The 12960-nt window shown below is 47.6% G+C and overlaps 1 protein-coding gene across 1 annotated transcript; it reads left to right on the top strand.

Annotated features, from left to right (window-relative positions):
- The first annotated feature begins 9995 nt into the window (after window positions 1-9995).
- LOC123041675 (two-component response regulator ORR5-like) lies at window positions 9996-11492 on the top strand. The gene is made up of 5 exons (XM_044464259.1): window positions 9996-10333; window positions 10428-10474; window positions 10576-10653; window positions 10931-11001; window positions 11115-11492. Exons 1-5 carry the CDS (start codon window positions 10210-10212, stop codon window positions 11200-11202), a joined length of 408 nt encoding a protein of 135 aa, XP_044320194.1. The 5' UTR covers window positions 9996-10209; the 3' UTR covers window positions 11203-11492.
- Window positions 11493-12960: the final 1468 nt, after the last annotated feature.

Here is a 12960-nt window from a genome sequence, read left to right as displayed (position 1 = left end):
ACAAGTTGAAGGAATTGATTTTGATGAAACTTTTGCACCTGTTGCTAGACTTGAAGCTATTTGCATATTTCTTGCTTACGCTAACCATCATAATATCATATTACATCAAATGGATGTGAAAAGTGCATTCCTCAATGGTAAGCTTGAGGAAGAAGTAATGTTGCTCAACCACCAAGTTTTGAGGATCCAAAATTTCCAGATCACGTCTACAGACTCAACAAGGCTCTCTATGGCCTCAAGCAAGCACCTCGGGCGTGGTATGACACACTGAAGGAATTCCTCATGAAGAAAGGCTTCAAACCCGGTTCACTTGACCCAACTCTTTTCACCAAAGCATATGATGATGAATTATTCATGTGCCAAATATATGTTGATGATATTATCCTTGGCTGTACTAACCAACGGTATAGTGACAAATTTGCCTATATGATGAGTGAGGAATATCAAATGTCTATGATGGGAGAGTTGAAATACTTCTTAGGTCTTCAAATTCGTCAACAACACAATGGCATATTCATATCTCAGGAGAAATAACTCAAGGATGTGTTGAGGAAATTCAGCATGCAAGATTGCAAAGGCGTCAAAATACCCATGCCCACAAATGGTCATTTATGCACTGATGAAAATGGTAAAGACTTCAATCAAAAGTTATAACGCTCCATGATTGGCTCTTTATTTTACCTATGTGCATTTATGCTGGATATTATGCTTAATGTTTCCATGTGTGCCCGATTTCAAGCTATACCGAAGGAATCACACCATAACGCTGTGAAGCATATTCTTCGATATCTAGCTCACACTCTAACACTTGGATTATGGTATCCCAAGGGCTCTTCCTTTGATCTCATTGGATATTATGACTCTGGCTATGCTGGTGATCGGGTGGACCACAAGTCAACATCAGGCACATGTCATTTCCTCGGACGATCCTTTGTATGTTGGTCCTCGAAGAAGTAGAACTGCGTATCACTCTCTACCGCTGAAGCTGAGTACATTGCTGCTGGATCGTGTTGTGCTCAATTACTTTGGATGAAGCAAACACTCAAGGACTATGGCATCAACGTGAAGAATGTGCCTCTCTACTACCACAATGAGAGTGCTATCAAAATTGCTCATAACCCAGTTCAGCACTCGAAGACAAAGCACATCCAGATTCATCATCATTTTATTCGTGACTATGTGTTGAAAGGCGACATCTCCATCGACCACGCAAATACTGAAGACCAGCTGGCTGATATCTTCACAAAGCCCTTGGATGAGAAGAGATTTAGCAAGTTGTGGTGTGAGCTAAATATCTTAGAATCTTTGAATGTTCTTTGAAAAGGACACACATCCTAACACTTATGCAAACTTGATGACTTAGATGTGCAACACATGAAGTAACATTTTTCTTCAATCAATGAAGACTAACTCTCGAAGTGTGAAGAAATTAATGAAGAATTTGGTTCTCAGAACCCTACGACAATTGTACGCGTTGTCTGAAATCATCATTCTTATACGATGAGTTGCGCCACCAACCAAAGTTGAAAATCTTCAATTTGAGTTTTTCCTTAGTTTTTCAATTTCTTCAACTTTGCATTGTCTTCACTTTTCCGTTGTTGTTCTTCATTGACTATATATATATATATATATATATATACATAGACGGTCTATTCTGCTAATATTAGAAGAATAACTATTTTGCACACCACTTCCGCACTGCACGCTGAATGCAAGTGCACGTCATTCTTTGAACCAAGTGTGCTGCAGTACTCACACGAGTGAACTTCTCGTCGAAAAAAACTACACGCGTTATTTTTTTGATACTGTTTTTGCTCTAATTTTTTAACCATTTATCGGAATAAGGGGTGTAATATACCGTTGAAAAGCTATGAATTAGGCGCAACTTCGACATGTTGAACATTTTTCGAGATTCCACACGGTTTAAGAGCAGTTTTGAAATTGGCGCGTCCCATGACGAGTGGCAGCGAGCGCTTTTTGGTGATTTCTTCCAAACCGCTCGTCGGAATGAAGCAAACGATACACCGTTGGATAGATATCGTCGAGGTGCATCTTTTTCATATATAAATTTTTCTCTAATTTGTTACGGTTTAAGACAAGTTTCAAATTTACTAAATCGCGGAACTCTGTTTTTCAAATTTTTTTAAAATTTTCGGTATTGTTTGTGCTCCAGTTTTCTAACCATTAGTCGAAACGAGACGTATGATACGCCGTTGGAAAGCTACGGACAAGGCGCAACTTTCATATGTTGAAATGGTTTTAAGATTCCTTACGATTTTTAGTTAATTTTGAAAATCGTGCGGCTGACTTCGAGAGGCAATGGCTGTTTTTTCACGAAATTTTTAGGAACGGCTGGTCGGAATAATTCAAATCATAAGCCGTTGGAAAGATATCGACAAGACGCAACTTTTTCATGTAGAACACTCTCTCTAATTCCTTACGGTTTAAGAGAAGTTTCAATTTTACCGAAAAGCGGACACTCTGTTCTTCGCGAGACCAAAATCGTCATATTTACTGCATCGGACAGAAGAACGCATTGCTTCAGACAAAATACCGCATTGCATCAGATGGGCAAGTGCATTGCATGGTTTCTTTTTGTTTAGACGTATTTTTTCTCGGACGAGGAAAGAATAACGCACTGCTTCAGACGAAATACCGCACTTCATTAGATGGGCAAGTGCACTGCATGGTTTCTTTTTGTTTAGACGTATTTTTTCTCGGACAGGGAAAGAAGAACGCACTGCTTCAGACGAAATACCGCACTTCATTAGATGGGCAAGTGCACTGCATGGTCTTTTTTGTGAGACGTAAATTTTCCCAAATGAGGTGGAGTGCACTTCATGTCGAGCATTGGTACTGCAGGGACGAGGTGAGTGCACTGCACCAATTTTTCTTTTTCCAATTTTCTTTCTACTGCACACAACAACAGAGTGAGCGCATCAATTTTTGTTTTTTCAATTTTCTTTCTACTGCACAGAACAACAGAGTGAGCTGCATTAAAAAAACAACTTTTCCAATTTGTTTTTGCACTTGGCAACATAATGAACCACTGGGAGAGAGAAGATCACTGCGGCAATGAAACAAGTGAGCTGCACCTAAACAATTTGTTTTGTTGTTTTCTTCAATGAATGTTTTCGAGAGAGCTGCGATCTGTACATCTCTGGACTACGAGCCGGAGTGAACGAACTACAGTGATCCTCTTTTTAATCCATAGTACAAACGTACACAAATTACAATGACGAGGAACTACTACAACAACAAAAAAAGAACTCCACTTTTTTGCACAAACCGAGCTGCACTGGAGTGGCACCAGGAACTGCAACACGCCATGCAGAGCACCTCCTCTCTCCCTCCAGCGATCTACAAAGGACAGCATGGCCAACCACACAGAGAGCGGCCGCTGGCACATCCACGGCACCGCACCAAGATCATAGGCGAACTGCGGACAAGCAAATTCTAAAGAAAAAGAAGGTCCCAAAGTGCAATAGAACGACGGTGACGCACCGCACCACAGCGAGGGGAACCAAGCGAACTGCATGCTGGCGGCGCCCTATCTCAACTGAATGCCGGCGATGGGAGACAAGATTGAGATGCCCATGGCGGCACCTGCGGGCATAAGGGAGATGTGAGGGAGGAAGTTGAAGGCAACTCGGGAAGTGCACAATCAAAACTCTGCAAAAAAGAGAGCATCTAAAGCTTTTCAAAACTGCACACTGGGCAGCTAGTGCTCTTCCTGGTCATTGTCGTTGCCGTTGACCTTCTCACGCATCTGGCAAACTCCGTCGTGTGGCACTGTAGGAAGGAGAGGGTGAATGTCGTCAGCGAGCCAAGCAGCGAGAGCGGATCTAGGGGTAACAAAGAGAGGAGGTCGTGGGGGGAGGGTCCTTGGTGTTGCGGCGGGGAGAGGCCCTGGTGGCGCGCGGGTCCAAGGGCAGCCGGATCCGATGCTAGGGTGGTGGTCCTGGGTGGCGCTGTTCTAGGTGGAGCGGGTGGAGCAGGGGGCGGGGAAGGCCGGATCTGGTTGCCGCGGCCTAGAAGGAGGTCACCGGGGCGGCGGGGGATAGTGGTGCCCGACGCCGATGGTGCTCGCGGGCAGGGGCGTGCTGGAGGCAAGGGGAGAGGTGGCAGGGACGGCGACCAGGTGAAGGGTGGCGCGACGGCGGTCTGGGGAGGGGCGGCCGGTGGGGCGACGCGGGCCGGGAGGAGGAGGAGGCAGGGCGGCGCTCTCCTGGAGGAGTATGAGGCGGGGCGGCGCCGGTCGGGAGGATGAGAAGGCGGGGCGGCCCCGTCCTGGAGGAGAAGGCGAGGCGGCGCCGACCTGGAGGAGGAGGCGGGGCGGCGGCGGCCTGGAGGTGGAGGATGCGGGGCGACGGTGGCCTGGAGTTGGATCGGGGCTGGGGGCGCGGTGGTGGGTTGGTGGATCGGGGCTGGGGAGTGGGAGGAGGAAGGTGGAGGGGATCGGGGGAAGAGTGGGGTAGGTGGGCCGGTAGGGTGGGTTCTTTTTTTGGTTCAGATGCGCGTCAGGTCGGTGTCGGTTAGGTGGGTATATATATATAATATACTTGAGTTTTTATGTCCTCTACAACATTCACTTATTGCTAATTCTTCAAGTTGCTTTTTCTGCTAAGTGAATGTGATCGGGCCCTTTCCCCCTCTATGCTAAACTCAACCCAGTCTGTTCACAAATTCTTCATGTGCGTTCTATTTGAAACCCGTTCAAAATCTTCACTACGTCCTTGTCAGCTGAAGAATTTGCGAATGAAACATTAAAATATTCTTATCTGAATTTTCGGCTTTTGTTGCTCAAACCGTTCCACATCCCATCATAAAATTTATCTATTCACCCACAATCTCACACGATCTCCACCACACTGTACGTGGGTGACACATGTCGCTAGGATAAGAAGGGTCAGGGGGAACATTCGTCCATTTTCCTCGGGCTAGCGGTTTTTCACCTCGGCTATAAATACCCCTCACCCTCCTCAGACTGCACTTACCCCGCTCGATCTCACTCCCCTCGCCCGAGCTCTCAATCTCTAGCGCCGCCGCTACCTTCATCGTCGCCGGTGAGGAAGAGCTTCACTACCTCGACCTCGTCGCTGTCATACTCGCGTCGGCCGTGAATATCATCACTCTGCCGCCGGCGTAGCTGTCTTCCTCTGCCAAGTTAGGGCATGGAAGATCTGGACTGACGAACTTCCAATCTAACACTCCCAGTTCATCGTGTTCTTCGTCAAGGGTAATTAAAAGTTACTTTTACTGCCTTTGTTGATTCTGATGATTTCCATAAAATCTTCAAAATGTGTTTTATTCTTCAACTTCCACACTCTAAACACCTCACACAATCATATGTTCTTGATCTGTTTCTCTAAGTGACATTTTTCCTTAAGATTCCGCAATTGTGTGAATTTCACAATCCATACAACCCTGGAACCTAAGTCAAAGAACGCTTAGTGAAATTCTACAAGACATATCTGGTCATTTTCCTCAAACTTGTTCCGTTTTGCAAAAACTTCTAAAAACGCATATGACCTCTCCAAATTCTTCGCACCTATACTCTGTTCACAGGTACACATGTCCGCTGCTGAATCACTAGGTTCTCATCAACTTAACTCATTTATAGCGTTCCTCGAAGAAAAGTTGCATACTTCTTCAGAGAACTCAATAGTTCAAAATTCTCAGCTGAAGAAAATGGCAGATGGCAAGAAACTTCAGAAGGGAGGGAAGAAACTGGAAGTTAACGCTGCTTTTGAAATCCCTGATGACATATATGCAAGATATTGCACACCAGATGATGCAACTCATGGAAAGGAAACGAAGAATGAGCGCAAGGTGCGCATTCAGAAAATTGAACGAAGATGGGCATGGGAATGGAGGGAATACAGATATGTTACTCCAAAGTACATGAAGAAATTCGCTCTAAACCCTCCTTGCCCAAGACCTCTGTTGGCACCTGGCAAAATTGCTGATCCCACTAGCATCAAGCGCGGTGAGGACTATGCTGGTGAATGGGCCAAGCGGCAAGTCAAGTTGGCCAAACTGGCCAAAGAAGCTGTGAGGAAATCCAACAAAGACTCAGCTGCTGCCGCTGCTGAGGCCTCTACTAGCAAGAAGGCTATGCCTAAGAAGCCTGCTCGAAAACCACATTCCTCAGCAATGCCCTCATGGCCAAGCTCATCTGTGCCCTCACGGCCTATTCCTCAAGCTGCTCCAGTTCCTCATGTTGCAAAACCCTCAGCTCCTCCAACAAAGTCCTCGGCACATGTGCATCTCGCCTCTTGCCAAAGGACCACAGGCATCTCAATTGCCTTGGGAGCATCTGCAAGTTCTTCAGCTCCTCCTTAGTCTTCAACAGGACCCACTTTGCTGAAGACCAAGGCTACTGGTGGACGAGGCACCAGACCAAGTCCTCACAAGGAGCAAGTTGCTTTCCAAGTACCATCAGATGATGACGAAGCTGATGATGAAGAATTAGCCGAAATCATCAGAGACAGACAGCAAAGGGCCGCTAGAGCCAAGGGCAGTGCTATGACCCTCATATTGGATCCGAAGAAGATCCTGGACTTCACTGACCTCTGGCACAAGGACCCAAACACTCCCTTGCCAGAATTAAACCTCATGCCTGGCCAAAGTCATATGTTGACGGCCTTAATTTCTGAAGAAAAATGGAAATTTGAGAAAGCCAGGTCTGTGAAGAAAGCCCAGTACAAGAAACAACGCTTTCTGAAGGACATCGTTCTAACGCTATCGCCTGAAGAACTTGTCGCTCTACAATCTGAGATCAAGAAACTCCGTGACGAATTTGGCGCCTACAAGGCAGAATGGCTGGGAGTCAAAGTCAGATTCGTCAAAATGGCGAAGGGATTTACACCCAATGTTGCTGCTCCAACGCACATTGAAATTCCTCAGGCTGAAGCATCTGCACATCCCACTGAAGAACATGCCAGCACCGCTAATGAAAATCAGGCTGCTGATGAAACTGAAAGCACCAGGGCTGATGAAACTATTCCAGCCGCTAAAGAAATTTCCAGGGCAACCACTAGTGTTGTGCCTAAAGAACAAGTCAGGACAACTGCATCAGTTGTGCCTGAAGAAACTGCACCAATTTCCTCTGCTCCTCCTGCACCAACACCAAGTCCTATTCTTCCTTCTGCATTAGAAGTGAAGAAAACCAAGGCTGTAGAGCGAGCTGCACTGAAGAAAAGGAAAGTATCTGCTTCCTCAGAGTCTTCTGCTCCCAAGAAGGCGAATACTTTGACCAGCTCATTTGCAAATCCAATTGATGTGGTTCCTCTTTCAAGGATGCCATCAAAGGAAATCATTTCTTTTGGTGAAGATTACAAGATTCCAAGTGAATCCGATGAAGAAGATCCTTTTGCTGCTTCGGCAAAGCAGATGGATGAAGAAATTGAAGTGGACAATGTCACTTCAACCCCTCTGGTATCATCGCTCATGCCTCAGTTCACGGCTGAAGAGACAGGCGTTGTAAAAATGGATGAAGAAGAAGACGTGGACATTGGGTGCACCATCCAGTGTTGAATGATGACTATTGGGAAAGTCATCATCCCAATTCCCCCATGTTCACCCCACTGCAACAGATTCCTTAGTCCCCAGTTCGGACTGAAGAAATTCACACGGGCTCTGATGAACCTCAAGCACCTCTTCCTACCATGCCTGAAGAAATTCCAGCCACTAGTGCTGATGATAAAGCTGCTGAACAAAAGGAGGCCCAGGCTGCTACTGAAATTCCTCAGCATGCGGCTCTTGAGACTGTGATTCCTGAGGCTGTGAAGACATTTTTTTCAGTCTTTTTATAAACCGAAAAGTTTGAGTTTTGATTATTTTTTTAAAGGGCCTCCATGGAGGCAGAGAGCCAAATGTCCAATTTCCTTGTGCACAAACTACACAAAAACCTTGCTTTTTAAATGCACTTCATTTTTCCAAATGTGAATCAACCTTGGTCCAATATTAATTAACTCAACATGCATAGATTTGACTAAGAATACGCTTGAAGCTGAAAGTTTTCATCGAAATGTATCTTGCATATTAGACTCGTTGACCTCCATCAACCTACGCACCATTGGGTCATTTGGTTGGAAACTTTAGTTGCTAATCTCTTTAGCGTGCTTAGCATCTCAACTAAAAATCTGTACATTGGAAGAGGCTTCAGCACGCCATCCATGGATCACAGATTTACAAATTTGGAGTACAATGGCGCAAGCGTAACCAGGAGTTATAATCAGCCGCACAGAGACGAATCGTACTTCAGCCGTTTTGGCCGGCTTGCGTGGTGTTGCACGATCTATGTGCGGCGGGCTGACCCCTCAGTCCATCGGTCATCCAGGTTAATAAAAGACATAGAGGCGATGGGACATTTTCAGGGTCCAATTCACTGTGTACGACGCAAGACGCTCGTCGCGCGCGTGAGCACCTGACCTGAGCATTGCCCGGAGTCAGATGCAGTATCGGCTTGTAGCGTGCGTCAACATATTTCATCCCCGTCGGCCTGCCCCACGCAAACCCACTGTCTCCTGCTACTGTCACTGGTACACTCCATAGAGAGGAAAAAGGTCAAACGCCAAAAGTAAATGAGCTGACCGAGTCCATGCGTAGAGTACTTGCACCGTTCACCGGCACACACCAGCAGCGGCAGAGCCATGCCTGCACCGTGTAGACGTGTAGTACTACTGTTTACTCGTGCAGTTCTGAAGGTGCTCAAGTGCGTGCGTCTAGAGCTGCTCGACGTAAAGCCTGGTCTGCCCATCTAATCATCTCACTGCGTCGGTTGTCATTGTTGTCATTAGTATCTTTGTTTTACTACTCCATTTGACCAAAGAAAAGCTACTGGCAGCAGGAGTACTTTTGCTTGTGCAGCACCCCATCGGCCGAGTGACTGCATACGTCATGATAAGGATGGCGGGGCGGGGAAAGATCTCCCTCGGAACTCGTGCAAAATCTCCCCAAGATCGCCCTGGCAGACGAATCCACAGGTCCCATGCCTGCATGCCGTAGCGTGTAGCATAGGTGTAGCCAGCCGCAGCCGCCAGCCGGGCCGTCGTCGTAGGCAGGCGACCTCGCGACGGAGCGAGCGGTCACGCACCGGGCAGAGGCCATAAATTGGTGAGCTTGCCAAATCGGTGCAAGAGACGTGAAGTTTAATGGCTCGCATTCGCGGCCGGAGCTATTCTCCCGGCGGGATAGATAGCGACGAACGACGACGCTGGCATGCATGCATGTGCATATGCATGATGCATGGCACCAAAAAAAGTCTAGACAGGGAGTAAAGGTGGACATGTCGTGCCGGCTGAGTGCATTTCAGGACATATTGTACATGCGTCCACGTAAATGGAGTTACGTACCATATATGCATCAATGCATGCATTATTCCACTTATTATCACCATCCAAATACTGGAGATGCCCTATATCAACTCAGTTTGGAAGTAAATTGTGGCGTGAATCCACTCTTTGATGCTCGCATATACGCCATCACTGTGGCAGAAACACGGCTGGCCTCGCGCCAGCTAGTCGAGAGATCATACCGTATCTCGAGATACACCGCATAATCAAGGACTGCTACTTCCATTTACGGTACTACTGACGTACACAGTGCCGTAGTCATACTGTTCTCATCTCACGCGCACCGCGGATCCAGTAAATGAACACACCCGCTACCTGTACAGCATTTGTTTACAGAGGGATGATAGAGAAGCGAGACAGACAGGCATCAAGGATGCCGCCATGAATAACCCATTTAAGAGAAGAGATACGGCGCCGCGCCGGTCAAGAAAGGAGTAAAGACCGGCACTCCTGTTTGCAGCAACAAAAGATTTGGTTCGCTGCTGGACGCCGCTGTGCGTTGCATCATGCGTATGCACATCCCTCGTGGTGCATGCCAGACGGCCAGCGGCATGCTTCGCTCCAGGCGTCCATGCGTCACGCCATGATCCTGCCGCACCCGATCCGTATCCGTATCTGGATTCACCCTCGCCGAGATATCCCTCGGGGCCAGAGCGCGCGTGGCCACGGCCGGTCAGCGATCGCCTCCTCGTCTTCGCCTTTTCCGCCCCGCCGTCTCCTGTGCCGCGGCCTCGTCGCCCTCGGCTATATATAGGGGTGGCGACCCTCTCCTGTGCTCACAGCAGTCGCTCTCCAAAAGCCTTTCTTTCCCTTTCTCTCCACAGTACGAGAAGAGTAGTCCTAGGTAGAGATGGCGAGCTTCAAGGGCCTTGTAGGCGAGGGGAGCGCGGCGCTGCCGCACGTCCTCGCCGTGGACGACAGCTCGGTGGACCGCGCCGTCATCTCCGGCATCCTCCGGAGCTCCAAGTTCCGCGGTGAGTGGTTGACGACATCACATCCCGTTTCGATCTCTTCTGCTTGATTTCTTGCCGTGGATTTGTGACGAGAGGTGTGCGTGCATGTGTGCAGTGACCGCCGTGGACAGCGGGAAAAGGGCCCTGGAGCTTCTTGGCTCCGTATGTGATCTTGCTCGAACCTTAATTTGTCCCTTTTATTTTCGGATATTTTTGTGCTTTGCATGTGTTTTACTTTTACCGTGTGTTCTTGGATGCCACAGGAGGCCAATGTGAGCATGATAATCACCGACTACTGGATGCCGGAGATGACGGGCTACGAGCTCCTCAAGAAGGTCAAGGTAATATGTCACACGACATCTTTTTTTTTCTTGCCAAGCTCAAGGGGTGTTTGGTTCAGAAGTCCTGGAACTTTTTCTAGTCCTAGAGACTAATCAAAAAAGACTCTCTAATAGAGTTAGTTTTTGTGGAAAAAGTCCCTCCTATTTGGTTTCTAGGAATTTTTTAGAGACTTTTTCTAGTCTTTGGGACTAAAAAAGTCCCTGAACCAAACACCACCTCAATGTGATAAATCATGCATGTTTGAGATGACAATGGAAATGTGATGGATGCATGCAGGGGTCGTCCAAGCTTAGGGAGATCCCCGTGGTGATCATGTCCTCGGAGAACGTGCCTACAAGGATCAACAGGTCAGTATCCATTCCATGGCATCGTTTCCCATGCATGCCATATTCTTTTGTATTCAGTGGTAGCATGCATGCAGTTCGTTTTCCTGCTCATTGACACGTTTCCGCTCCGTCAGGTGCCTGGAGGAGGGAGCCGAGGATTTCCTGCTGAAGCCCGTCCAGCCGTCCGATGTGTCGCGCCTCTGCAGCCGCGTCCTCCGCTGAGCGCCGAGAGGTCCGGTAACTCCGGTTGCACCATCGGACACCCCTGCACTGCACTTCATGGCGTGCGGATTCAGTGTTTTGGCCTTCTGGGACATGGACGCATGGATGGGTGGCAGTAGAGTGGTAGTATGATGGCTGTCAGTGTGCATGCATGCAGCCTGTGTTTCGCTTCTGCTAAGTAGGATGTGCCCTGTTTCCCCCTGTTATGTAGCAGTCGACGTATATCCCTGTCAGTGTTCTGTGCTTCAGTCTCGTGGATCAGTGTTCAGTAAAAAGGAAGTTTGCCTCAAGATATTTTCCCTCTGTTATGGTGCATGCTGAAGTTCATTTTGATCTCGCTGAAAAACTTACTCCATCACAGCGTTGGTCATTTTCGTTTGTGCCCTTTGGATGGATTATTGGTGAGATTGTCGATCAAACTCGTACTGTCACGGGCTCACGTGCGAGCCTATTCATACGGTCGAAGAGATCTAAATGGCGAATGAAAAGGATGTCCGTAAGATCGTACATTTGATTGCTACTTTTGTTTCAAAGCTACTCTGCTTCTGTGTTATTTGATGCCATTTGTGGAAACAGGGCCTTAAATACCCAGCAGGGAGTACTGCTGTACCGCTGTGCTGTTACGGAAGAGGATATCCGTAGGATCGTGCATTTGATTGCCACCATTATTAGTTGCTTCGATCTGTACTCTGTATCCGAGTTACTATTTGATGCCATTTGGGGCAACAGGGCCTCATTAACGAGCAGGAGTACTAGCGTACCACCAGTTGCGGAGCTTGACGGTGATTATTGGGGGGGCCGAGGACAAAACACTCAATTTTTAAGGGATAAAATACCCCCAAAAAAATCAATCTCAGCCCTCTAAATGTTTTTTCTTCACAAAACTAGTGAAGGCTGGGGGGGGGGGGGGGGGGGGGGGGGGGGGCATGGCACGTGCAGCTTTGTACATAGCTCCGCCAGTGCGTATCATTTTTTTTTCAGGGGGGTGACAGCACCTTATCAGGGTATACAAAGCGTGTCAGGATGTTCAAAGCGTTCCATAGTTGATAATACAGTATTAGCTACTCCAGGTTCCATGTTTCAGGCTTACCGTTGCTAGGCAAGTAACTTTGAAGTTCAGTTACAATTTTTGTTTGTCTCCGCCATTTGATAAAGTTATGGAGGACTGGAGGAGGGCGTGTGAGTTGGAGCAACATGTTTTTGTCACAATGCCCTTTTCCACTCGCTTGTGCAACGACGGCCGATTCTGTCTTTCACGACACGAAGTTCTGGATTAAATGAAACGGTTATTTCTCTCATCATTCGGCTTGGAGCCTTGGAGCCTTGAGCAAAATGTTTAGACACGCCCCTTTGTGTGCATTATCAAAATGGACCTTCATCTGCAGTCCTTTTTTCTATCTCTCCCGGAAGGTCTGCTGGTTTGTTACTGTTGACAGACAGTGATTTACTCGCCATAGAGTACGCATGAGATAGTATAACTGCTTTACCTTTATGTTAAAGTGACACAGGCCCATGTCTTTGCCGACTACTCAAACAGGTTTGAGAGTACACAAGCGTGCCCACTTGGGCCAAAATCAGTGTTTTGACTCTTTTAAGAAACTTGAGCAAGATTTGACCCTAGTATTTTTTAAAGTCAGAATCTAAACGTTTTCCAACCGTCAGGCTCGATGGTGGTAGGGTATAACCCCGTACCACCGAGACCCCTAGCGGTAGGGTTAACGGCAGCCACCGTCATCTGGGGAGGACACACGAAACCAG

The sequence above is a fragment of the Triticum aestivum genome, chromosome 2B, assembly GCF_018294505.1.
Source record: "Triticum aestivum cultivar Chinese Spring chromosome 2B, IWGSC CS RefSeq v2.1, whole genome shotgun sequence".
In the NCBI taxonomy this organism is placed as follows: Eukaryota; Viridiplantae; Streptophyta; class Magnoliopsida; order Poales; family Poaceae; genus Triticum; species Triticum aestivum.
Note: the sequence above shows the minus strand (reverse complement) of the source record. Positions and strands in the feature narration are given on the sequence as shown.